A 26,651-nucleotide genomic window follows, 5' to 3' on the forward strand; every position below is an offset into this window, starting at 1 on the left:
GAGAAAGGGAACAGATTCATATTAGAGATGATATGATGTATGCTATACGAGAAGAATCTGCCAAAGCAATTCTGGGTTGAAGCAGTAAACACTACAATTTTTTTGCAAAACAAGTTTCCCATAAGAGCAGTGAAGGACCAAACACCCTTTAAGGCATGTTATGGCTATAAACCATCTATGAATTTTTTTAAAATATTTGGATGTTTATGCTTCACTCATGTTCCATAGATCAAAAGAGATAAACTTGATAAAAGAGCACTTCCAGACATCTTTATTGGCTACAACTTGGTCACAAAAGCTTATAAAGTTTTCTAGCCACAAACTAGAAAAATTATTATAAGCAAGGATGTGCACTTTATAGAAGATGAAGAGTGGAACTGGGATAATGTAAAGAAGATGGATCCAACCTCAAAAGAGCCAAATCTTAAGTTTCCTATTTTGGACACAACAGATAAAGCATTGGAGATTGGGAGAATGAAATGGTGGATGATAGTCCTATCAGAGGCACAAGACTACTTTTTGATGTTTATCAAAAATGCAATATTGCTATGTGTGAACCTATAGATTATGAAGAAGCCAAAACAAATCAAAATTGGATTGTTGCAATGAAGGAGGAGTTGTTCATGATTGAAAAGAATAAAACATGGGAGTTGGCTGATCAACCCTAAAGCAGAAAGGTAATTGAAGTCAAGTGGGTGTACAGAACCAAGCTTAATGTTGATGGCTCAATCAAAAAGTATAAAGCTAGACTCATGGTCAAAGGATATGCTCAAATACTTGGTGTGGACTACTCAAATACCTTCACACCAGTCACTACAATGCAAAAGAATTGGAAGGTATACCAGTTAGATGTCAAGTCGACGTTCTTGAATGGTTTTCTACAAGAGGAGATTTATATAGAGCAATTGGAAGGTTATGTAAAGAAAGGAGAAAAAGACAAGGTCTATCTTCTTAAAAAGACACTTTACGGATTGAAGCAAGCTCCAAGAGTTGGTACAACAGGATTGATGAACATTTGCAGAACTTAGGATTTACTAAAAACTTATCTGAATCAACATTATATGTCAAGCATAATAGAGCTGACATTCTTATCATCTCACTATATATGGATGATTTGTTTGTGACAAGAAATAACACAAGTTGTGTGGAGAAGTTTAAGCAAGAGATGACAAAGTTTTTTGAGATGACAGATCTCGAATTAATGACATTCTTTCTTGGAATGGAAATAAAACAGAATGAATATAAAGTCTTTATCTGTCAGAAGAAATATGCCAAAGAGATTCTGAAGAAGTTTAAACTTGAAGAATGCAAAGAAATGAACACTCTAATGAACTCAAAAGAAAAGCTCTGTAAAGAAGATGGAACAGAGAAAATTGATTAGGCATATTTCAGAAGTTTGATTGGTCGCTTAATGTATCTCACAGTAACTCAGCCTGACATCTTGAATGATGTAAGTATTTTGTCTCAGTTTATACACTGTGCAAGCGAATGGCATCTCAAGGCTGCAAAAAGGTGCTTAGATATGTGAAAGGCACGTGTGATTTTGGAATTAAATTCACAAGGAGCAAAGAGTTAAGTTGGTTGGTTTCTTAGATAGCGATTGGGGAGGCTCCATTAACGATATGAAGAACACTTCAGGCTACTGTTTCACACTTGGTTCTGGTGTTTTCTCATGGAGCTCGAAAAAACAAGAAATTGTAGCTCAATCCACTGCTGAAGCAGAATTTGTTGCTGCAACAACTGCTGTTAATCAAGCTTTGTGGCTAAGGAAAATTTTAATTGATCTTAACTTGGAGTAGGAGGAAAGCACGAAGATTCTTGTTGACAACCAAACTGCTATTGCTATCTCTGAAAATCCTGTGTTTCACGGGAAAACTAAGCACTTTAATATTAAATTATTCTTCTTAAGGGAAGTATAGAAAGATGAAGTTGTTGTTCTTGTCTACTGCAAAACAGAAGATCAGGTTGCAAATGTTTTCACCAAACCACTGCCAGTTCGCAAGTTCGAATGCCTGAGGACAAAACTTGGCATTTGCAACTCCTAAAACAAGGAGGAGTGTTAGAAGACATGTTTAGGACTGCTGATGTAGAATCATAAATGTTGCTTAGTTGAATGTTTCAAATTGTTCTTGTTTTTGTGTTGGTTATTTTTTATTCATGTTCTTGATCATGGTGTAATCTTAGGATCATAACTTTAGTGGGTTGTTATTAATTCATGTTCTTGATCATGACATAATCTGAGGATCATGACTTTAGTGGGTTGTTATTAATTAAACTTTAAATTGTAATGTTTTTGAAGTTAATAAAATGAAGTTTTTCTTTGCTTCAAATATATTGCTCTCAATTTTAATAGCAACACTTTACTTTCTTTTCTCTTTCAAAATTACAACAGAGATAAATCAAGAAACTTAAGAGAAGTCAAGTTTTGAAGTCTAGTGGCAGTCGGACCTTGGAAATCATTAGATCTGAAATTAAGGTATACTAAATTACCAAGACAAAAAACCCAAGAAGGAATCGAAGTGTTCAATTGGTTGTAAGAAAGATCAAGTTCGGTCAGAGATGAAAAATTTGCACTGGTTATAGGAGCAAAATGACCAAGTTGACAAGAGGGCAATCGTAAAACCATAAGAGAAGGGAGTGTATTTATCACCTCCAACCAATTATCATAGACTTTTCTAAGACCCTTTGAATCCAAATCCAGATACTTCAATGATGAAAGACGAGACAACCACCAAAATTTCTCAATGTATACAGACAAGTTACCACAGAGGTCAAGATACTGCAAATTGGACAGATTTCCAAGTTGGTGTGGAACCCTCCCATGGAATCCGTTGTAAGAGAGATTAAGATACCCTAATTTCTCCATTGAACCAAGAAATCCGGGAGCCTGAATTCCTTCAAAATCATTATCGCTCAAGTCCAAGGAAACCAAATGCTTCAAATCAAGCAAAAAGGGATTTATCTTGCCGCTCAACTTTAACCTCCGGTATGCAACATATTCAATGAAAACATCATAATAAGCATCAGATGCATAATCTTTCAAATCAGGATTTCTAAGGTTGAGCTCAAGAACATGGTGTGTCAAGTTGTCACCAACAACGCCAGCCCATGCACAGCAGTCTCCATCACCTTTCCAAGAGCCAAGCCGATTGGCGGGATCTATGAGGTCATCTTCGAATCTTAAAAGTGCTTCTCTGTCACTTTGTATGCAGCCTAGAAAAGAGCTTCCATTGCAGAATCCAATGTTGATGGTTGCAATGGAAACTAACTGCAGGAAAGAGCTACAAGAACAGCACTCATGATTGGTTTCATTACATGGGAAATTTGGAAACATAGTACTGCATCTTTATAGTAAACATATAGCAATACACTCAGTATTCCTTTTCACATTATAATTTCAAGCCTTCCAATTCAGAGCCAGGATCCATTAACAAAAATTGTTAAAAGAGTACATTTTTAATAAAACAGTAGCAAATTTCCTATTCATCATTACATTGAATCATGAGTCAAAAAACGATTTTCATTTTTCAAGTCAGTGTACCCAGTAGGAAACTTCTTAGATAAAATCTAACAATGCTATAGCTTGTTTTGATATAGTAATCTTAAGGTCATATCTCCCCATATTTCTTTGCCATGACTACTAGAAGAGCACCTAAGAGTAAAAGTCTTTACAATTATTTAGTTTCAATATACGACCACAACTGCATAGAATTTTGTTAAAGTTATAACCACTCTTTCTTGCAAGCTCGAAATTTGAAGTTGTATAAATAAATGAAATTAATAAATTCATTTTATCTATAAATTTCATTCTAGCCTTCTCTATTGTAAATTCATCTCATCTATAAAGCTTATCTTTAGTAAGTCAAGCCTGCAACATTTGTTCATAATATAGCTTTAATCAAAAGCCCTAGAATAGAAGATCAAGACTTCTTTTTCATGAGATTTTTAGAAATTTACTTATTGTTGCGAATCATTTCAAGTTTCTCTATTTTATACCTTGCCAGGAAGACACAGAATGTGTAATCTGTAAAATCTGTTGACCGAAGCAACACAAGGGAATCCTAAGGACAACTGAAGATAGGAAGTACTTCTGATTAATCAAAGCGGCTCTTATAGATTGAATGAATAATAACCCAACAAAGAAAATATGCCGACAAATGGAATTCTGAAACAACTGAGCCAATGCTATATCCTTTTAGCCGGCTCTACCTATCTGTATCTAAATGGGCTCAGTCGGCACTGGTGGCTCTACCACACCAAAGTTGACAGGACTGCAATGACATAAACCAAGGATTTGCAACTCAACAGTGGATGAACATGCATAAACACATTTGTTTTCCACCCCAACTGTCTTTACTTTCATTTACCTTGAGAGATGGCACATGATATTTTCATAGGAAAAATGGCTTAAAAGCTTAACATATATCCATGAGCATCATAAATGTGTAGGATGGCAAAAGTGGAAAAGGAGATATATAATACGTTTTTCCTAGTATTGGAAATTTCTTGTAAATTATTTATATTTTTTCCCGTATTTTGATTATTGGGTATTATTGATTTAATTGAATACAGAAACCAAAACACTCTCCAAAATATAAAGCTTGGCATTACTCGAAAGATTAAAAAGCGATAAATGAAGAGGAAAAATGCCCAGGATAATGATAATTTTCTCTTGACTCCATAATAAAAACAATAGCTCCGTGGACATAGGTTATCGAACCACAAATTTTGTGTCTTGTGTTGATGGTTTTTCTTGTTTTGAAGTTGTTTTTGTTTACCGTGCAAAAATGAGTGGATTAAGTGTGCATACAAATTTCGACAACTTTGACCGTAAAAGAAATTTCAGTTTATGGCAGTCGAGAGTTTCAAACATGTTAACGCAAAACAAAGTGCACATGGCACTAAAACCCACAAAACCAGCCAACATGGTTGATGAAGAATGTGATTGCATGCAAGACTTGCAAGTTGTCGCCTTCAGCCCGATCCGTATAAGTCTGGTAGATTTAGTACTACGATGTAGATAATGAGAAGATAACAAAAGTTCTGTGGTTAAAATTGAAGAGCTTATTCATGTCCCATAACATTGCTCACAAACTATTCATCATGCGTAATCTGCTCTTGTTTTGAAAGAAAGAAAGTGGAGACCTAGGAAAACACATAACCTTGTTTGATCATAAAATATTTTTTGGATTAAAGAAATCACATATTGATGGGATTAAGCCCCTCCATAGAATTGCATAACAAGAAATTCATTGAAAGAGACTGAAGAAATGCATGAGCACATACCAAGTAAATTAAAAATGCTCCGAGTTTAAGTACTTGGCAGAAAAGAAGAACAATCATTCAAAAAACTTCATGCTAGTCTCTTGCTTTGGAGGCAACCTACAGAAGAGCTTCCTTTGCAGAAGCTAATGTTAATGGCTGCTATAGCGATGAAAACAAAGACAACAACTATTCTCATACTTTGCTTCATTTTTTGTTCCCCTAGGAAAACTAGTGTTACATAACACATCTCCAAGCAAAAAAAAAAAAAAAAATTTAGAAAAACTTTCTAAAAATACTACAAATTTTTTCCCCAAGGCAATCTAGAAAACGACAATACATATATCTCCATCTTTTTTTAATGAGAAGAGGACCGATGAAACTCCAAAAGCCCACCACAAATCCGAGTGTCATGCTCACATAGAACCAGTCAACTTCATGCTCATTGCGATTTCTATTTTCGTACTCAGGATTTGGAACAATCATAGTACAACTCTGAAGCGGAGGTCCACAAAGTTCATTGCCAATAAAAGAAGAGGCCTCAAAGCTTTGCAGTTGAGTGCTTGAAGGAATTTCCCCAATCAAGTTGTTGTTGGATAAGTTCAAGCTGCTCAAAGCTGTCAAATTTGACATACTCTCTGGGATTTCACCAAAAGGATAGTTTGCAGATAAATCAAGTGTCTCTAGTGATCTCATATGACCAATATTCACAGGGATTGTTCCTGTAAAAGAATTGTGTGACAAATTAAGTGTTTGCAATGCTCCCAGATTTGTCACTTGTTCAGGTATCTCGCCTGAGAAACTATTATGAGAGAGGTCGACAAGTCTAACCAGATTAAGGGTGGTGTGATATTCTGACATACTCCCTTTTACCACAACAGATGTATCTTCAACAAACTGGCTTGGTTCAACATCTGAATAATAAATTCTGTTTGCTATTTCAGAGAAGTTTATTGTCACCAGGGCAATGATGTTGCTGATGCAGCTCGGTATTGTTCCAGAAAGGTTGTTGTAAGCAAGGTCAAGGATCTGTAAAGACACAAGCTGGCAAAGTTCAATTGGGAAAAGTCCATGGAAATTATTTGAATGGAGGTTTAGAATCATCATATTTGAAAAAGAATTCCCAATCCATGTTGAAAGATTTCCAACCAACTGATTTTCACCAAAATCGAGTACCATTAACTCTGCACAATTTGTAAGAGATAAAGGCACTCCTCCAGAGAGGCTGTTCTTGCGAAGATGAAGGGACTTGAGAGAAATCAAAGTTCCCATGGAGACAGGAAGGACACCACTGAAGTTATTGTTACCCAAATACAGAACAGACAAGGATTGCAAATTCATCCAGCAATCAGGCAACTCCCCATATAAAAGATTATATCTAAGGTTGAGAATTCGAGTTGCCCTTGACTCATTTTTCCCAGAACACAAAAAGTGGGACATAGATCCTGACAAACTATTATTGGAAAGATCTAATTGAACCAGACTGGAGGATACCAGAGGCAACACACCTGAAAATTTATTAGAACTCAAGTCAAGAAACTGCAATCTGGTGACCTTACTAAAATTCGGAATCTCCCCGCGGATTTGGTTGTTGGAGAGATTTATGAAATCAAATTGGTGGATAGATTTCCAAAACCACTCAGGCATTGTATCTGAAATTCCTGCATTTGATAAATCCAGAGAATGTAAATATTTTTGTGAGTGAACCCATGAAGGAAATCGAAGCCCTAAATAACAAGATCCCAAAACTAAATATTCAAGCTGAAAAGAAGGAACCCAATCAGGACTAACTTTCAGCACCAATGAGTTTTCATTTGCAGTAAACCAGCGTAGCCTTGTGAGATTAGTAAAGTGAATCTGAGAAAGAGTTCCATTCAATTGATTATAGGAAATATCTAGGACTTCTAATGATGAAAGTTCTCCTAAAGAAGATGGAATAGGACCAGAAATGGAGTTATAATGCAAATAAAGAAACTGCAGACTTTTAAATTCCCCAAGTTGATCGGTAATCTGACCCCAAAGTTGATTGTAACTTAAATCTAGTGACTCCACTCTCTCAGAAACACATGCAGAGATAATATCTAAGATCTCAGACATCTCTTGACTCAATCGAAGCATTGTCAGAAAAGTGCAAGTTGCAAAGTCTTCCTAATGATTTTGGAATTTTTCCTTCAAATCTACTGATGGAAAGATCAAGGAAATTGATGGAAGTCAAGTTTCCAATAGCAGTAGAAATTGTACCTTGCAACATATTCGTGTTGTTTTTTTGTTAAGCAAAGTTCACTCAAGCTTACTTCACGAAACAGAGGCAGAAAATACAGAGAAAACAGAAGCTACTGGAAGTATATATTTCCCCAGAGAGAGAGCTTCAATGTATTGATAAACTGAAGATTACAAATACAAGCATTAAAGTAATTCTTTTATATTGTGATAAGTACATTGAGACCATACTTTGCTGCAAAAAGAATTCTTAATTTATGGATCACCATACATGTCATCACCAACTCTACCTAATCTAGTTGGACTTTAGTTTAAACCAAAAAATAGTTTAGTTCAAAAACAAACTCAACTAACTAACACTCCTCCTTTGAGATTGTTTTTAAGACACCAAGCTTCAGCCTCAAATTTTCAAATTGAGGTTTAGGAAGAGCCTTGGTCATAATGTCAGCTAGCTGATTTGATGAGTTGCAATGTTCCAGAACAATTTCTCCCATTTTGGCAGCTTCTCTTATGGCATGATATTTGACATTAATATGCTTAGTTCTACCATGCTGAATTGGATTTCTGGAGATGGCTATGGCAGCTTTGTTATCAACATAAATTGTTACTCCTTTGTCCATGGACTGATCTAGATCAGTTAATAGTTTTTTCAGCCATATAGCCTGATTGCTTGCTGCTGCTAGTGCCACATATTCTGCTTCAGCAGTTGATTGTGCCACAATATCTTGTTTCTTTGAATTCCAACAGAACATGGTTTCACCAAATGAAAAACAGAAACCTGAGGTGCTTTTGTAGTCATCATTACTGCCAGCCCAGTCATTGTCTGAATATCCAATTAGATTTCTGCTTTGATGGTTTGAAAACCATAGGCCATAGTTGATTGTACCTTTGACATATCTTAGTATTCTTTTTGCTGCACTCCAGTGAAGATTGCTTGGTTCTTGCATAAATCTGGATAGCAATGAAGTAGCAAACATGATGTCTGGTCTACTTGTACAAAGGTATAACAAGCAGCCTATAAGTCTTCTGAATTTAGTTGCATCAGTCTTTTCTGCTCCATCATTCTTCATTAATTTTTCATTCATTGCCAAGGGAGTAGCAACTTCCTTACATTCATTCATATGAAACTTCCATATTAGATCTCTAGAATATTTGCTTTGTGACACAAAAATCCCATTAGATTTTTGAAGAATTTCTAAGCCTAAGAAATACTTCATCTCACCCAAGTCAGACATATCAAACTCTTGCTGCATTTCTTGTTTGAATTTTTGAATTGAAAGCAAATCTCCTCCTGTCACTAGGAGATCATCAACATACAAGGACACAATTATTTTCACTTCACCATTGATCCTTTTAACATACAAGGTGACTTCATTTTGGCTGCAGGAAAAACCTTGATGCAGTAGGTAAGCATGAATTCTGATATACCAAGCTTTGGGGGCTTGTTTGAGTCCATATAAAGCTTTATGTAGCTTATATACATGATCCTCTTTGCCTTGAACTTTAAAGCCTTCAGGTTGATCTATGTATATTTCTTCTTCCAGCAGGCCATTTAAGAATGCTGACTTTATATCTAAATGATACAGCTTCCATCCATGTTTGGCAGACAAGGCAATCAAAAGTCTTATGGTATCATATCTTGCAACATGAGAGAAAGTGTCAGAAAAATCTGTTCCAGCTTGCTGTTGATATCCTTTAACCACAAGTCTTGCTTTAAGCTTGTTGATTGTACCATTAGGATTCAACTTGGTTCTAAAAACCCATTTAACACCAATAACTTTATGGTTTGCTGGTTTGTGAACTAAACTCCAGGTGCAGTTTTTAGTTATCATATTGAGTTCTTCCTTCATGGCTTCTGTCCAGGCCTGATTGCTGGAAGCTTCTTCATAGGTTTCTGGCTCAGTTAACCCCAGGTTGCATCTTTCATAAATATCATCAAGTGATCTTATTCTGGATTCTGGAATTTCCTCCTCATCATCACTTATGTCAAAAGAGTTTGATGGTTTCATGATCAGTTTTGGCTTGACACTTATATCAGAAGAATTTTCAGACTTTTCTTCCCAATTTAGAACTCCATATTCATCAAACTTTACATCCCTACTAACCAAGATAGTTTTGGTTTGAGGATTGTAAACTCTATAGCCTTTGGTAACATGGCTATAGCCAATGAATATTCCCATTTCAGCTTTGGTGTCAAGTTTGTTCCTTTTTTCTTTTGGAATAAAGACATAACAAGGGCTTCCAAATACTTTCAGATGATCCACTGAAGGTATCCTCTCATGCCAAGCTTGATAAGGTGTTGAATGTTTTAAGGTTCTTGTTGGAAGCAAGTTTAACAAATAAATGGCAGTGTTAACAGCTTCTGCCCAAAACACCTTAGGTAATTTCTTCTAAAAAAGCAGACATCTAGTCATGTCCAAGACTGATCTATTCTTTCTTTCACTCACTCCATTTTGCTGAGGAGTGTAAGGAGTTGTTAACTGATGGATGATTCCTTCAGAGTTACAAAAATCAGTAAACAACTTGGAAGAATATTCAGAACCATTATCTGTTCTGAACACCTTTAATTTGCAGCCTGATTGAGTTTCAATTTCAGTCTTGAACCTTTTAAAGGTTTCAAAAACTTCTGCCTTTTGTTTCAGAAAATAACCCCAGCAAAACCTAGTCATATCATCAATGAAAAAAAGCATATATTTACTACCATTCAATGAAGGTATGCTAAAAGGACCACAAAGGTCAAAGTGAATGAGTTCCAACTTCTGTTTTGATCTCCATTTGCTGTTTGAGAAAGGCAGTCTGGTTTGTTTACCTAATTGACATACCTCACAAATGTCATTTTCTGATTTTATGTCAGGTAAGTCAGTTACCAGCTCTTCATCATGCATTGATTTTAAGGTTAAGTAGCTAAAGTGTCCTAGTCTTTTATGCCATAAGCTAGAACTATCATTGCCACATCTAGCTACATTTGCATGTGAATTTTCGAAATTGATAGCAAAACTCTTATCTTTCATCTTAACTGTCATGAGTTCACTGCCTTTAGAATCAGAAATAATGCAGCAGTCTTTTTTGAATTGCAAAGTGTAGCCCCTTTTCATCATTTGACTAACACTAAGCAAATTAAAATTTATTTTAGGCACATAAAGTACATCATGGATAACTTTTGTACCTGAGCTTGTGCTTATTGAGGCAGAACCTTTACCTTTCACATCAAGAAGGTCTCCATTTCCAATTCTAACCTTGGAGATGAAGCTTTCATCCAAATCAACAAGGAGTGTAGAATCATAAGTCATATGACTTGAGCATCCACTGTCAAGCAGCCATGAAGTTTGAGTGTTTTGAGTTGCACAGCAGGTGGCCACAAATAAACTTTCACTTGATATTTCTTGTTTCTCCACAACTTGAGCTTGTTGAGGAGTTTGATTTTGGCTTCCCTGTTTGCTTTTGCATACTCTATCAACATGACCATATTGATAGCAAATTCTACATTTAACAGTAGGTCTGAACCAGCAATAATTTGGTGAATGGCTCTTCTTCTTGCAATGAGGGCAAGGTTTATAGTTTCCCTTTTTTTCACCTTGGAATTTTCCTTTCTCCTTTTTATCCTCCTTTTTGTCACTGCTCTACCTTTTGCTTGAATTTGTGCTTATATTCTGCTCTTGCATCTTTACTGCTAAAGCACTTTCAGTTTGCTCCTCCAGCCTTAATGCTCTCCTCTGGTCCTGAGCCTTAAGAGCATTAATCACTTCTGAAACAGTCAATTCAGTGAAGGTTTTTGAATCTTCCAAAGAGGAGATTTTTGCTTCATACCTTTCAGGAACACTTACTAAGAGTTTTTCAACTATTCTCTTGTCTTCAAGTGTTTCTCCCAAGAGCCTTATTTGATTTACTACATTCTGAATTTGATCAGAATATTCTTTTATGGTTTCTGACTCTTTCATCTTCAGCATTTCAAACTCTTTTCTCAAATTCAAGACATTCATCAATCTTGATCTCTCACTGCCTAATGAATCCTCCTTTAACTTATCCCAAGCCTCTTTTGCTGTTTCACATGCCATAATCTTAGTGAAGACAGCATCAGTTACACTTTGGTGAATGGTTGACAATGCTCTTGGAGCCTTGGTTAATTCCTCCTCATGCATCCTTATTTGATTCAAGGTTGGATTTGGCCCCAAAGTTGGAGGTTCCTTTTCTTCCTCTACAAACTGCCATAGTCCCAATCCTCTCAAAAAAGCCTTCATTTTTACAGCCCAGATTTGGTAATTTTCACCATTATATAATGGAGGTGAAAGAGAGGAATGAGATGATGAGGAAGCCATTGCAGGGAGGATAGTTAAGTGACTGATTATAAAAGAAACAGAGGCAAGAAAAGATTTGAAGCAGCAGGATTCAGGAGACACACCCCTTAAGACCTCAGCAGCTCTGATACCATGTTGTTTTTTTGTTAAGCAAAGTTCACTCAAGCTTACTTCACGAAACAGAGGCAGAAAATACAGAGAAAACAGAAGCTACTGGAAGTATATATTTTTTTAGAGAGAGAGCTTCAATGTATTGATAAACTGAAGATTACAAATACAAGCATTAAAGTAATTCTTTTATATTGTGATAAGTACATTGAGACCATACTTTGCTGCAAAAAGAATTCTTAATTTATGGATCACCATACATGTCATCACCAACTCTACCTAATCTAGTTGGACTTTAGTTTAAACCAAAAAATAGTTTAGTTCAAAAACAAACTCAACTAACTAACAATTCGCCCTTAAAGCAAGATGCTTAAGATGGTTAAATTTGTACAACCAAGCGGGTATTGAAGAATTGAAACTATTAACAGATAAATCAAGAAACTCAAGAGAAGTCAAGTTTTGAAGTCCGGTGGGAATCGGACCTTGGAAATCATCAAATCTTAAATTAAGGTATACTAAATTGCCAAGACTAAAAACCCAATAAGGAATCGAAGTGTTCAATTGGTTGTAAGAAAGATCAAGTTCGGTCAGAGATGAAAAATTTGCACTGGTTATAGGAGGAAACTGACCAAGTTGACAACTGTGCAATCGTAACACTACCAGAGAAGGGAGTGTATTTATCACCTTCAACCAATTATCATTGACTTTTCTAAGATCCACTGAGTCCAAATCCAGATACTTCAATGATGAAAGACGAGACAACCACCAAAGTTTCTCAGTGTATAGATAGGAGTTGCTACCGAGGACAAGATACTGCAGATTGGAGAGATTTCCAAGTTGGTGAGGAACCCTTCCATGGAATCCGTTGTAAGAGAGATTAAGATATCTTAATTTCTCAATTGAACCAAGAAATCCAGGTATCTGAATTCCTTCAAAATTATTATCGCTCAAGTCCAAGGAAACCAAATGCTTCAAATCAAGCAAAGAGGGATTTATCTTTCCTCCCAACATTGACCTCAGATAAGCATCATATTCAACCTCAGATGCATGATCTTTCAAAGCAGGATTTCTAAGGTTGAGGTCAAGAACATGGCGAGTCAAGTTGTCACAGACAACACCAGCCCATTCACAACAATCTCCGTCACCTTTCCAAGAGCCAAGCCAGTTGGTAGGATCTATGAGATCATTTTTGAATCTTAAAAGTGCTTCTCTCTCACTTTGTATGCAACATCCAAAAGAGCTTCCATTGCAGAAGCAAATGTTGATGGTTGCAATGGAAACTAACTTCAGGAAAAGTGCTACAAGAACAATGTTCATGATTGGTTTCATAACATGGGAGCGTTCGAAACGGAGTACTATATATTTATAGTTAACATATCGCAAAGTTCATACACTAGGAAACTTCTAAGATAAAATCAAACAAGCTATAGTTTGTTTTGATATAATAATATTAATATCATATCTCCTCATATTTCATTGTCATGACTTTTTGAAGAGTACCAGAGAGTAGAAGCCTTTTACAATTATTTAGTTTGAATATATGACCTGACGCATAGAAATTTTTTAAAGTTATAACCACTCTTTCATGCAGCTCAAAATTTGAAGTTGTATATGTTGAACAATGGTGATGCTTACAAAATAATAATTTTATTAATGTTGAAAAATTACAAAGTTGTACAAACTCACACTTACACAAAAACTCACACCACTCACTCACAGAACAATAATTTTGAATTCATTTCATCTATAAAGCTTACCCTTAGCAAGTCAAGCCTCCTTTTAACAGTATAAACAATTGAAATTAATAAATTCATGTTATCTATAAATTTCATTCTAGCCTTCTTTATTTTAAATTCATTTTATCTATAAAGCTTATCCTTTGTAAGTTAAGCCTGCAATATGACCTGAAACTATAAAGATAATCTTCAATATATGATGAATATTTTCATGCTTCAAGGACTTATGCTGCTTCTCCCTTTAATATGACCTGATTCTAGTTCTATCCCTTTAATATGAGCTTAATTAATAAATATTAGAATATAAACCCATGGTTCATTTGTCAATAGATCTTTGTTTATTCAACTGGAAGTTTGAATAATCCTGACAGGGAATTATTTATGGAATCTTGCCAAGGCAGAAGTTAGAAAAATAAAAGGAAATTGAAATTTTTACCATTAAATGGATATGTATATACAAATTTATCACACTTTTAAAAAATTAAACATTTTGCCCTTAGCTTAGATGGACTAAACATCGGTTTCCAATCAAACTGGCTCAACTGACTGGTCCCATCTGTGTTTTAAAACCATAACAATGATGTTGAAGAGCAATAAGCTCTCATGGAAGGAAACTACTATAATTGACTTGGAGTCTACTCTGTTAATGGGTCCTGCTATAATTTCAAGAACTTGAAGATTCCTGGAAATTATTTGCAATTTTCAAACAGAGAAAATAATTTATAAAATCTTGAAAGAAAGTTAGAAAAATCAAAGTTCAATTTTGTGGTCCTCTTTTAATTGACTTGCAGTCTACTCTGTTAATGGGGTCTACTAATACTAGAAGTATTTGCATTTTTTTCCAAATTGTGTTAGTAACTGATAGCAATGCATATTAACTTGGAATTCAAAACCTTCACTTATTCTTGCTTGTAATTAATTGACAACGAGAGCACGGGATTAAATATCATTGAAACCCTGTTACACTAATAAAGAGCTAGAAACTTCAGGGAGCTTTCCTACTAATTGTATGGATTTGAATGGTTCCCATGTTAAGCTAGCAAAAAGCTGTATAACTATCAAACCATTGATAGCGTTCTGAGTTGAGCAAAATTGGTAACAGTAATTTAATTAATTACTACAAATTTGTACAAAACAAGACTACACCCACAGACTTACAAAATTACTCACTCACTTAATTACTCACAGCTCTCACTTCACTCACTACCAGCCCAACACTTGCCACTTGCAACTTTCAATTTTTCTTCTGCTTACTCACTTTTTTCTGCACATGATCATGGCAAGCACTCACATATATTTGTACTCGTTTATGAATCCTAAGGTCCACTGAAGATAGCAAGTACTTTTGATTAATCAAAGAGGCTCATATACATTGAATGAATAATGCCCCAACAAAGAAAATATGCCAACAAATGAAATTCTGAAACAACCGAGCCAGTGGTATATCCTTTTACCCTGCTCTACCGACCTGTATCTAAATGGCCCCAGTCAACACTGGTGGTTCTACCATACTCAAAGTTGACAGGACTGCAATGACATAAACCAAGGATTTGCATGCGAACGTTTGAAACGGAGTACTATATAGTCATAGTTAACATATAGCAATATACTTTGATTATTCAAGTCGGTCCACATGCTAGGAAACTTCTTAGATGAAATCAAACAAGCTATAGTTTGTGTTGATATAATAATATTAATATCATATCTCCCCATATTTCATTGTCATGACTTGTTGAAGAGTACCTAAGCGTAAAAGTCACAGATCCACAGGAAGAATCATGAATTCTTCGAAGATAGATTCTTTCTTCATGAATCATCACGTATCTTAAACTATAAAGATAACCTTGACTATATAGTGAGACGAGAGAAATATATGATGAAGATTTTCATGCTTGAAGGACTTTTGCTGCTTCTCCTTTTAATATGACCTAATTCTTGTTCTTTCCTGGAGTTTAATTAATAAATATTAAAATATAAACCCATGGTTAATTTGTCAATATGGATCCATTTTTATTCAACTTGGAAGTTAGAATCCTTACTTTTTCGGCTCTAATGTTATAAACCATAAATCCCTAGAATTATCTATGGAATCTTGAAAAGGCAGAAGTTAGAAAAATCAAACCCTTTCCATGTTTGTCCTCTTCTAGCTGACTTGGAGTCCACTCTGCTGAGGGGACCTACTAAATTTACAAGTATTGGAAAAATCTTGTAAATTTAGGTTGTCAATATAAAAATCTAGCCCCAGGTCTTCATTGATTGACCGGACTGGTGATATCACTATGAAATCAATGGCATAAATAAAATCATATATAATTATGTATTAAGTACATTTATTGAACAAAATAAAACATAAATTTATCAAGTCCAACGGTACTTGTGACCAATCACATGCAAGAAGAGTATTTTCATCAAACTAGTTCAACTATAAGTCAATCCTATCCAATGAGTAAAACACGTTTTAACCTTAGCTTGGATGGGGCTAAATATTGGATCCTAGTCAAACTAGTTTAACCAATTAGTCTGATCTAGGTTTTAAAACAATAACAAGAACACTGAAGCACAATAAACTCACATGGAAGGAAAGTAATAATACTTTCACAAAAGCCTTATCATATTGAATAAATTGTTTCTCTCTCCTATGCAATTAAACTATGTATATATTTTCTTTTTATATAAATTGAAGACATAGATGATATGTCATCATATATTTAAATAATTTTAAATTAAAAATAAAGTAATATCTAATTATGTGATATCATATTACTCTTTGTTATAAAAACAATTAGTGAAATATTGTATATCTTTTCGTTCTCCAAAGTGTCATCCTCTTACAATTGACTTGGAGTCTACTCTGATAATGGGTTCCAAGTAAAATTACAAGTACTTGAAGATTCCCGGAAATTATTTGCAATTTTTCCAACCAAGAAAATATTCTATGAAATCTTAAAAAAAGTTAGAAAATTCAAAGTAAAGATTTTGCTTGTCCTCTTTTAGTTGACTTGGAGTCTACTCTATTAATGGGGGGCCTACTAAAACTGGAAGTATTTGCATTTCTCCAAATTGTGTAATTAGAGATATTATTGATCACTTGTTAAATGAAATATACTATTTTTATTTATTGTATAATATTTTTCATTCTATTAAGTATATCAATTATAATCCATTTACTCTATTTTCATTTTCATAGGATTATGATTTTATTTCAAACTGTATTATAATATTTATTCAATTCATAAATTCTTCGTTGTAACAAAACAGAAAAAATCTCTTGCACCCTCAATTTTAGAAAATGACATTTCAAACCTACCAATTCAGACCCAGGTTCCATGAGCAGGAAATTTCTAGTAAAACAGCAGGAAATTTCCTTCTCACCATTACATTGAATCATGAGTCAAAGAATTACTTTGATTTTTCAAGTCAGTGCACACACTAGGAAACTTCTTAGATAAAATCAAACAATGCTATAGTTGGTTTTAATGGTGATATCACCATGAAATCAATGGCATAAATAAAATCTTGAAAGAAAATTAGAAAATTCAAAAGTTCGATTTTGTTGTCCTCTTATTATTTAATTTCACTTATTCAATATCTTTGAAAATCCTGCTGCATTAGTAAAGAGCCAGAAACCTCATGGTGCTTTCCTATCAACTGTTTGGATTTGAATGGTTCCTAAGTTATGTTAGCAAAAAGCAGTATAAATATCAAACCACTGATAGTGTTCTGGTATGCACATTTCCTTAAAACAAATGAAGCAAACCACGAGAATAGCTGTTGCCTTTGTTTTCATTGCTATAGAAATCATCAACATTAGCTTATGCAAAGGAATCTCTTCTGTCGGGTGCCTCCAAAGCGAGAGACTAGCACTTTTAAGGTTCAAGCAAGATCTCATTGATCCTGCAAATAGGCTTATCTCTTGGACTTCTGATCGTGGAGATTGCTGTACATGGTCTGGTATTGTCTGTGATAACTTGACGGGCCATGTGCTTGAGCTCAGCCTTAGAACTCCCCCAGAGAAAGAGGTTGTGTCTCTAGCTGAAGATGATGCTCGTGAGAGGTCAAAGTTGTCTGGTAAGATAAATCCTTCCCTGGTTGATTTGAAGCATTTGAGTTCATTGGACTTAAGCGACAACAATTTTGAAGGAGTAGAGATTCCCAGATTTCTTGGATCTATGCAGAATTTAAGGTACCTCAATCTATCTCTGAATTCATTCCAGGGTATGATTCCTCCCCAACTTGGAAATCTCTCTAATTTACAGTATCTTGGCCTCGGTGATATGTTACATGTGAAGAGTTTCTGGTGGTTATCTCGTCTTTCTTTGTTGAAACACCTTGACTTGGATGGTGTGGATCTTAGCAATTCCTCCGATTGGTTGCAAGTGATACACACTCTTCCTTCCTTAGTAGTGCTGAAATTATCATACTGTGAGCTTCATCACTTTCCTCCCCAACCTGTTTTAAATTTTTCATCTCTTGCCTCCCTTGATCTAAGTGGAAATCATTTTGAAGGTCCAATCCCGGATGGACTTCAAAACTTGACATCCATTAGACATCTTGATTTATCTGATAATCTTTTCAATTCTTCAATGCCTAGTTGGTTGTACAGACTCAGAAACCTTGAGGAACTTTTCCTTTCGGGCAATAGCTTGCAAGGCTCGATGGATGGCCTAGGAAACCTGTCATCTATCAAAGTACTTGACCTCTCACAAAATGATTTTGACGGAGGAATGCCAGTATCATTTGGAAGACTTTGCAACTTGAGATCAATGTCTCTCGAAGCGGTCATACTGAATCAGGAAATATCTCAGGTCTTGAATATTTTCTCTGAATGTGTTGCAAAAGTTTTAGAGCATTTGAACTTGGGGTACACTCAACTTTTTGGTCCATTGACCAACCAACTTGGACGGTTCAAAAATTTAAAACATCTTTATCTACATTACAACTCAATTTCAGGTCCTATTCCAAGGTCTTTAGGAGAACTTTCATCCTTAGAAGCTCTATCTCTTTTGTATAACCAATTCAACGGAACTTTTTCTGAAATCCACTTTAACAATCTCACAAGACTGATATTATTAGGAGTATCTGGAAATTCAGTAATGTTTAAATTCTCTCCTCAGTGGGCTCCTCCATTTAAACTTCTGTACTTAACATTAGGTTCTTGTCATTTAGGCCATAATTTTCCATCTTGGCTTCGTTCACAAAGGAGTTTGTGTTTCCTTGATGCATCCAACTCAAGCATTTTTGACACTATTCCACAATATTTGTTTGAATTTCCATTAATATTTTTAAATCTCTCACACAACAAATTCTATGGCAAGATTCCAAATTTAATTTGGTCAACTCAACTTGAATTTCTTGACCTAAATTCAAATAATCTATCAGGTCTTTTACCTCAGATACCTATAAATATGCATCTACTTGATCTTTCCTACAATGTTTTTTCAAGATCCATGTTCGCTCAACTATTTAATGAGATAAATGAGTCAAAAAGTTTGATGGAAATACTCATCCTCAATAACAACTTTTTATCAGGGGAATTACCTGATTGCTGGACGAATTGGCAACACTTAAAAGTTCTAAATTTAGAGAACAATAGATTCACTGGAACCCTTCCTCCTTCCATTGGGTCTTTAACTTCTCTTCAGTCATTAAACCTTCGCAAAAACAACTTTGTTGGGGAAATACCTTTGTCGCTTCAAAACTGTACAAAGTTAGTTAAACTTGATCTTGGTGAAAATGAGTTTGTTGGAAATGTCCCTACATGGATGGGAGAAAGATTTTCATGGATAAAGATTCTCATCCTTCGATCAAATAACTTTCAAGGTCTTTTACCAAGGGAACTTTGCCTTCTCACTTCTCTACAAATCTTAGATTTGGCTTATAACAATTTATTTGGAAATATACCAAGGTGTATCAGTAACTTAAGCGCCATGATGAGAAAGAGTGAAATGGATGATGATATAGAGTATTGGTCTAATAAATATTATTATTCAGGTCATGTGGAGGATGCATCACTTGTGAATAAAGGCAAGATGGCTGAATATAATTCAATTCTGAAGTTTGTAAGAATGATAGATCTTTCAAAGAATAATTTATCTGGAGAGATTCCGATTGAGGTGACAGATCTTTTAGCATTGCAATCACTGAATTTGTCACACAATTCTTTGATTGGCAGAATTCCCGAGAACATTGGTGCTATGAGTTCTCTAGAGTCCGTTGATTTATCTGAAAATCAACTTTCCGGTGAAATCCCACAAAGCATTTCGAAGCTGACATTTTTAAGTGTCTTGAACTTATCCAACAACAAACTTTTTGGAAGAATTCCTTCAAGCACCCAACTACAAAGCTTTAGTGCATCTTCTTTTACTGGCAATGAACTTTGTGGTCCTCCTCTTTCTAATAATTGCACAGTGAGTGTTCCAACATCGGGCGATCAGAACAGAGGAGAAAAAGAAGGTAATGAAGATGGAGTAGACTGGTTTTATGTAAGCATGGCTCTTGGATTTGTGGTGGGATTCTGGAGTTTTGTGGGACCTCTATTCTTCAACAGGAGATGGAGGCGCATGTATTTCCAATTCCTGAATTGCCTCCAGGACAAACTGGGCAGTGTTGTAAGAAAATGTTATTAGACATTTTGTGTTTCTCTTTTGATCTTTGAATGTTTGGAGCTAATGTATTTCGTATTTTCTACAGAATGATGTTAATAGTGGTTATGATATTTGAGATCAATAAATCATATTAGTACTAATTTCCATTTGAGTTTGGCATATAAAGTTGCAATTTATGAAATAAAATGATGGAATAATATTTTGATACTCAGCTAGTTATAAGCACTCTTTCTTGCAAGCTCAAAATTTGAAGTTGTGTAAAACAACTGAAATTAATAAACTTTTTTATTGTAAATCCATCTCATCTATAAAACTAGAAACTTGTTCATAATAAGAAAATTTCTAAGACTCTCATAAAAAGAAGTTTTGATCTTCTATTCTAGCGCTTTTGATTAAAGCTATATTATGAACAAATGTTGCAGGCTTGACTTACTAAAGACACAGAATGTGTAATCTGTAAAATCTGTTGACTACAGCAACACAGGGGAATCCTAGGACCAACTGAAGATAGGAAGTACGCTTGATAAATCAAAGAGGCTCATATACATTGAATGAATAATGCCCCAACAAAGAAAATTTGCCAACAAATGGAATTCTGAAACAACCGAACCAGTGCCATATCCTTATACCCTGCTCTACCGACCCGTAACTAAATGGCCTCAGTCAACACATACTCAAGGTTAACAGGACTGCAATGACATAAACCGAGGATTTGCTTTCAACTGTGGATGAACATGCATAAACACATTTGTTTTTCCACATCAACTGTCTTTATTTTCATTTACGTTGAAAGATGGCACATAATATTCTTATGGGAAAAATGGCTTAAAAGCTTAACATATATCCATGAACATTATAACTGTTTAGGATGGCAAAAGTGGAAAAAGGAGATATATGATACCTTTTTGCACTTCATCTTTTGGGTATCCACGAATGACGTTTTGATTTAATACAATTTCATTGAAAGAGGAAACATTATGCTAAGTATCAACTTCAACTGAGGAGGTGATTGAAGACACACAGGGGAACCAATACCGTCGTCTGCCATCTCTGTGGCCATCATCAATCATAGCAAGACCTTCCTGTATATCAAACAGTAAGGATTTATGAGTCCATTGCATCCAACCATACAAGTGACCAACATAAGCTTAAAAAAAAAAAATATTTAGTAGTACAAAAGATGAAGGCCAATGATAGCAAGAACTTACATCTAGCAACGTCTCAAGTGCATCAATGGCACGACCAGTTGTCCACAAAAGCCATCTCTCTACCTCATCAACAGTTACAAAACCTTGAGCCTAAAAGAGCCAAAAGAGAATGAACACAGATATTTTTCAACTGGTAATACATTATTCCACTCAGAAAAGTAAAGAAATACAAATTTTTCATGTTTTTGCACACATTCCAAAAAGAATTTTGAATATGGAATCGTATAAAGAAAAGGGAAAAAGACTATTTCCCACCCTTTTTTTAGCCCATCTCCAACCTATACCTATGAGAGATGAAAAACCTTTTTTCCCATTCATGACCAAACTGCCATCCAAATTTTCATTTAGGGACAGGGGTAAAATCATCATTTTAATTATAAAACTTTAAACTTTAAAATTTCACCATTTCCCCCCTCCAAGTTTTAAAAACTAACACTTCAACCCATCCTCAAAGTTTGAAAAGTTTAGATTTCATCCCTAGGGTTTCCTTCTTTCTCCGGCCACCACTGACGGCCGTCGTATTCCACCGATCTCCTATGTCCGACTACAAAGGACGACGAAGGACGACCTTTTGTCGCCCAGATCTAGACGACGAAGGGTCATCTAGATCTGGAAGAATAGGCAAAGGACGATGTTTCATCATCCTTCGTCGTCGCATCTGGATGATGTGACGAGCAACGAAGGACGACTAAGTGTCATCCCTCATCGTCTGGGTGGAGTGACGAGGAGATGAAGATCTTTTTATTGTACCACTATCGTCGCACCAGGAGAAGGAGGAGACTGGTGACGATGTCTTAAGATGAAGTTAAAGAATGAGGATAAAACTGCTATTTTTTAAAGTTATGGGGGGCGACTGCGTTTTGAAAAACATGGAAACCCTAGGTTTGGGGGTGAAATGTTATTTTTTAAAGTTTAAAAACTTTAGGTAAAGGTGAAATGTTAGTTTCTAAAACCTAAGGGGGGTGAAAAGCAATAAACTTTATAACTTTTTAATATAAACAATAAAATAACTATGTTATCCTTTAGTCTTGGCCATGGGCCGGTTTGGCCTGTGAACCGGACCAAAACCAACCCGTTCAAAACTGGAACTAGAATCGTTAAAACTGAAACCAGTATGAACCGAAATCAAAACCGGATTTTGATGGTTCAGTTCTGGTTTTAATATTTTTGAACCATAGAACCATCGGCTCATGGCCAGTTCAAAAATTCATAAACCGGTATTTTTTTTACATGAACCGGTAAATGCAAATGTTGGGACCACCATATTTTAAACATATACAGGGGACCGGGTCCCCTGCAAAATTTTAAAACATGGTTACTTTTAAAACATTTGCAGCCGGTCCCCTGCAAATGTGTAAAATATGGTTGCTTGGCTTTTTTTATTTTTATTTTTTAATATAAAATTTTACTTATAAATATTATTCAATCTTTCAAATCTCTCATTTCTCATTCTCTCAATTCTTAACACTCTCTCAATCTTTCAATTAAATTATCTCAAATTTAATTAAATTCCCCCTTTATTTTTATCAATTCTAATTTTAATTTCTATAATTTAATTATTATTATTTTTATTATACAATTTCATAATTAATTATAAAATTTATCTATACAATTAATTTTATTTATTATCTATTATTATTTTATTTATTATCTTTCATAATTAATTACATAATTTATTTTATTCATTATCAAAAAATAGTAAATAAAACTACGTGGATTTTGATTCTTCTAAATCTCAAGATGATACGTGAAAAGTTTAATTGAAAAATTAAATCTAAGCTTTTTTTTAATTTTTAATTATTATAATTATTAATTAAAAAAATAAATTGGGGTCATGAATCAAAATTGACAGTTTAATGTCGGTTTCAAACCGGGACCATGAACTAGAACCGTCAGTTCCAAACCGTTTACGCACTATCAGTTCCAAACCGTTTACGAACTGTCTTGTAACGATTTCGGTTCAGAGTTTTGAATCGAAACCACTGGTTCATGAACCGTAGCCAAGTCTATTATCCCCCCTTTAACAGAAAAAATTAACAGAAGTTTGCCTACGATTGGAAAAATGGATTTTTCATCTCCCGTGGGTATAAGTTCGAGAATGGGCTACAAAATGGGTGGGAAATAGTCCTTTTCCCATAAAGAAAATGGTTATAACCTGGGCCACCTCCAAAATTTGATTATGGTCTTTGTTCAACTCAGTAGGAACAGAGCGGACAAGCTTTTTCTTTCCAACGGAAATCACCTCAAAACCACTACCCATTACCTGGAGAAATTTAAGCATTGGGTGTTTATTTATCAATCACCATAATTTTATCAACATGAAATGTACCCAAAATACGCTTAATTTCATTACCTTCAGCTTACTTATGGCACGCAGGCAGTCATCCTCAGATACAGCTTCACGATCACTTTTTCGCCTCTGCCGGAGGAGATTGCAGAGTTCCTGCATGTTGATTAGACCTCAATTGTGTGGTCTTGTTGCCAAGCAAATCCCTACATCAATGTACAGTGCACTAAGAACACTTGGGGAGCGAAAGCAAGCTTTTAATGAGGTACATCATTAAATTAATATACTTTGCATTTGAGTCTGTTTAATATAGGCTTTGAGTGTAATTATATAATCTTATTTTGGGTTATCTTTGAATAATTATTTGAAGTTTGAACAATAAAATCTCTTAGTTTAGCATTTTTTTTCATCATATTATTGCTTGTATGCTTCAGTTCTTAGGTCAAAGGAAAAAACAGGAAGCTGAGGAAAGACGAAGTAAACTGAAAAAAGCACGGGATGATTATAAAAAGATGTTAGAAGTAAGTTTTTTTTTGCTTCATGCATAGATCTCTTTCAATTGTATGAATAAACAGAATCCTTCCCACAGTCACTGTAATATTCACCTTTTAATTATTATTATCTTTAGTATTATTATTATTATTATTATTATTATTATTATTATTATTTTATTATTTTTAAATAGGATAAAATTTAAATTTTAGGGGATAATGTGAGTTTAATTTTTAAAAATATTTTATTAGGTAAAATATGGATAATAGTTAAATCTTTCCATTAAGAGATGAGATATTTTATTGGTGATAAATGTGGATTTATTTCAAAACTTATTTTTCTTTAAAGAAAAATAAAATCATTATTAATAAGGGGAGAGAGAGGATTTTCTTATTTTTTTCAAAACAAAGAGCAAGGTTTGGAGTAATGATTTTAGGAAGAGAAGAATTGTGAGTAGGAGGCTAAAGCAAGGAAATAGTGTTGTTTTATTTCATTAAGGTATGTCTCAATATTTTATTATTTTGATATATAAGTGTTTTATGATTTGAAGATTAGGGTTTCTTTTAGGATTCGACTCAATTTTGTATTGTAAATTATTTGTTTCATGATAGTTTTATATTAGTTTGTAAATTTACTAAAAACAAAAGGAAATTATGTACCTTTAATTCTATTTTTATTTTATATATTAATTTCGTTTTATGAAAAGAAAGAAAAAAATAATAATAATACAATTTTTTAGCAATTTGTTGATATCTTAATTTGGTAAAAGATTTATTTATTTTTATATATATTTTTTTCATCGTTTTCAATTTAAATATTTTTTTAACATAAATCAATATGTCTAGTTATGTTCTGAAAATTTTCATAATTTTATCTATTTAATACAATTTATTAAAATTGTTAAAGTATTGAGTGTTAAACCTGAAATTTATTTGACAGAATTTGTGACTAGTAAATAAATATAATTTTCAGTTTCTTTTTGAATTGATTTTGACTTGAATAATTTTTTTTATAAGTAAATTAGCATATATAGTTTAATTCTGGAAGTTTTCAAAATTTTGTAAATTTTATGTTATCTACTAAAATTATTATAAGTGTATATGTTCAATCTGGAATATTTTTGACAGTGTTAATGGTTTGTGATAAAAATTTCGTTTTGCATGACTTTTAAAATATTTTGGGTTCATATTTTTTTGATAAAAACGTCAATATGTTAAGTTTATATTTGCAAAATTTCGTGAATTTTCGAGTTATACAGAATTTTATAAAATTGCTGGAAGCATGAACTGTCAAACTTGAAAACTGTTGTTGTGATTAGGAGCTGTGGACGGAAGTAATTTTTTTTAGAAGTTTATATTTATTTTTTTTAGCTGAATAATTTTTGGGTAAACCATCTATATGTCTTCTTTGTCTTTGCAAAGTTTTGTAACGTTTTAATTTGTGTAAAAATTTATAAAATTCATAGAACGAAGGTTATACAGTATAAATATGTGTTAGTTAAGTCTAGGATTATTCACCTTAGACACTCTTAGAATTTGTAAAATTAGTTTTGGAATTGAGGATTTTCAGTGGGATTTAAGGATATTACTAAGAGTATTATTACAATTTGAATTCATTGGTTTTGGCTAGGATCCGAATAGGTTGTACGTGATAGCTTGGATCGTATAAGGGTTTGTGTAGACTTTTGCTGGTAGTCAAGGTAAGTAGAAACTATTCTTTTTGTATGCATATATGTTTGGAAATGATACTCAAAACAAACCCAAAGAATTTCTACAAATGCTTTGTTTATATAATATATATATATATATATATATATATATATATGTTTCTTTGATTTATATATATATATATATATAATTGTTTGTTCACATACCTGGGTTGTAAGTTATATAAATGATATTTCATTCTGTTTGTATCAAATGACTTTTGCAAGTTATAAAATATTTTCGTATACTTTTTGTTCCACTTAAATTTTAATTACTCAGACATTGATTCAATAAAATTATTTATGGTACATTTATGATTTGAAATTTTGTTTATATATATACGGTTTTGACTCATTGTCCGTAGTCTCTGAATATCTGCTCTGAACTCTGAAACTATAAGTTTGGTCCAGCTGGATTATTTGTTCTGTTGTGCACATTTCTGAAATTCTGGCCGGGTCACCGGGATTACAGGTGACATTTGATTCTGAAATTCTGGCTGGGTCACCGGGAGTACAGGTGACACTACGTGACAAGAGTTTAAAATAAATTTTGACTTAAGTTTGATAGTTTGAAAGGTTCTGAAATAATTTATTTATTTATTTATTTGTGGTTTTATATGTGTAAGCACTTGGTTTTCTGTTTGACCTTCTTTTATTTGATTTTCTTTATTAATGTTTAAATTAAATGTTTAAGTATGCATATATAACGTTTAGCTTTTGCTTACTGAGTTGA

At 34.0% G+C, this 26,651-nt stretch overlaps 3 protein-coding genes and 1 pseudogene across 3 annotated transcripts; 1 reads left to right on the top strand and 3 right to left on the bottom strand.

Annotated features, from left to right (window-relative positions):
- Window positions 1-2,383: 2,383 nt before the first annotated feature.
- Window positions 2,384-7,359, bottom strand: LOC123201734 (receptor-like protein EIX2). Its single transcript, XM_044617294.1, has 2 exons — window positions 5,659-7,359; window positions 2,384-3,268 (listed from the first exon to the last, which is right to left on the bottom strand). Exons 1-2 carry the CDS (start codon window positions 7,357-7,359, stop codon window positions 2,384-2,386), a joined length of 2,586 nt encoding a protein of 861 aa, XP_044473229.1.
- Window positions 7,360-12,227: 4,868 nt separating this feature from the next.
- LOC123201735 (receptor-like protein EIX1) lies at window positions 12,228-13,202 on the bottom strand. Its single transcript, XM_044617296.1, has one exon. It carries the CDS (start codon window positions 13,200-13,202, stop codon window positions 12,228-12,230), a length of 975 nt encoding a protein of 324 aa, XP_044473231.1.
- Window positions 13,203-17,277: 4,075 nt separating this feature from the next.
- Window positions 17,278-20,372, top strand: LOC123201872 (receptor-like protein EIX2). The gene has a single exon (XM_044617440.1). It carries the CDS (start codon window positions 17,347-17,349, stop codon window positions 20,245-20,247), a length of 2,901 nt encoding a protein of 966 aa, XP_044473375.1. The 5' UTR covers window positions 17,278-17,346; the 3' UTR covers window positions 20,248-20,372.
- Window positions 20,373-21,117: 745 nt separating this feature from the next.
- LOC123201736 lies at window positions 21,118-24,015 on the bottom strand (annotated as a pseudogene).
- Window positions 24,016-26,651: the final 2,636 nt, after the last annotated feature.

The sequence above is a fragment of the Mangifera indica genome, chromosome 18 (assembly GCF_011075055.1).
Source record: "Mangifera indica cultivar Alphonso chromosome 18, CATAS_Mindica_2.1, whole genome shotgun sequence".
NCBI classification, from domain to species: domain Eukaryota; kingdom Viridiplantae; phylum Streptophyta; class Magnoliopsida; order Sapindales; family Anacardiaceae; genus Mangifera; species Mangifera indica.

Excerpts from the sequence above, each read along its gene's own strand:
- LOC123201735 (XM_044617296.1), bottom strand. The coding sequence starts at position 13,202 with ATGAACATTGTTCTTGTAGCACTTTTCCTGAAGTTAGTTTCCATTGCA.
- LOC123201734 (XM_044617294.1), bottom strand. The coding sequence starts at position 7,359 with ATGTCTGAGATCTTAGATATTATCTCTGCATGTGTTTCTGAGAGAGTG. Across the intron at positions 3,269-5,658 it reads GCATGACACTCGGATTTGTG|TTAGTTTCCATTGCAACCAT; the intron begins GTGGGCTTTTGG and ends TCTTTCCTGCAG.
- LOC123201872 (XM_044617440.1), top strand. The coding sequence starts at position 17,347 with ATGCACATTTCCTTAAAACAAATGAAGCAAACCACGAGAATAGCTGTT.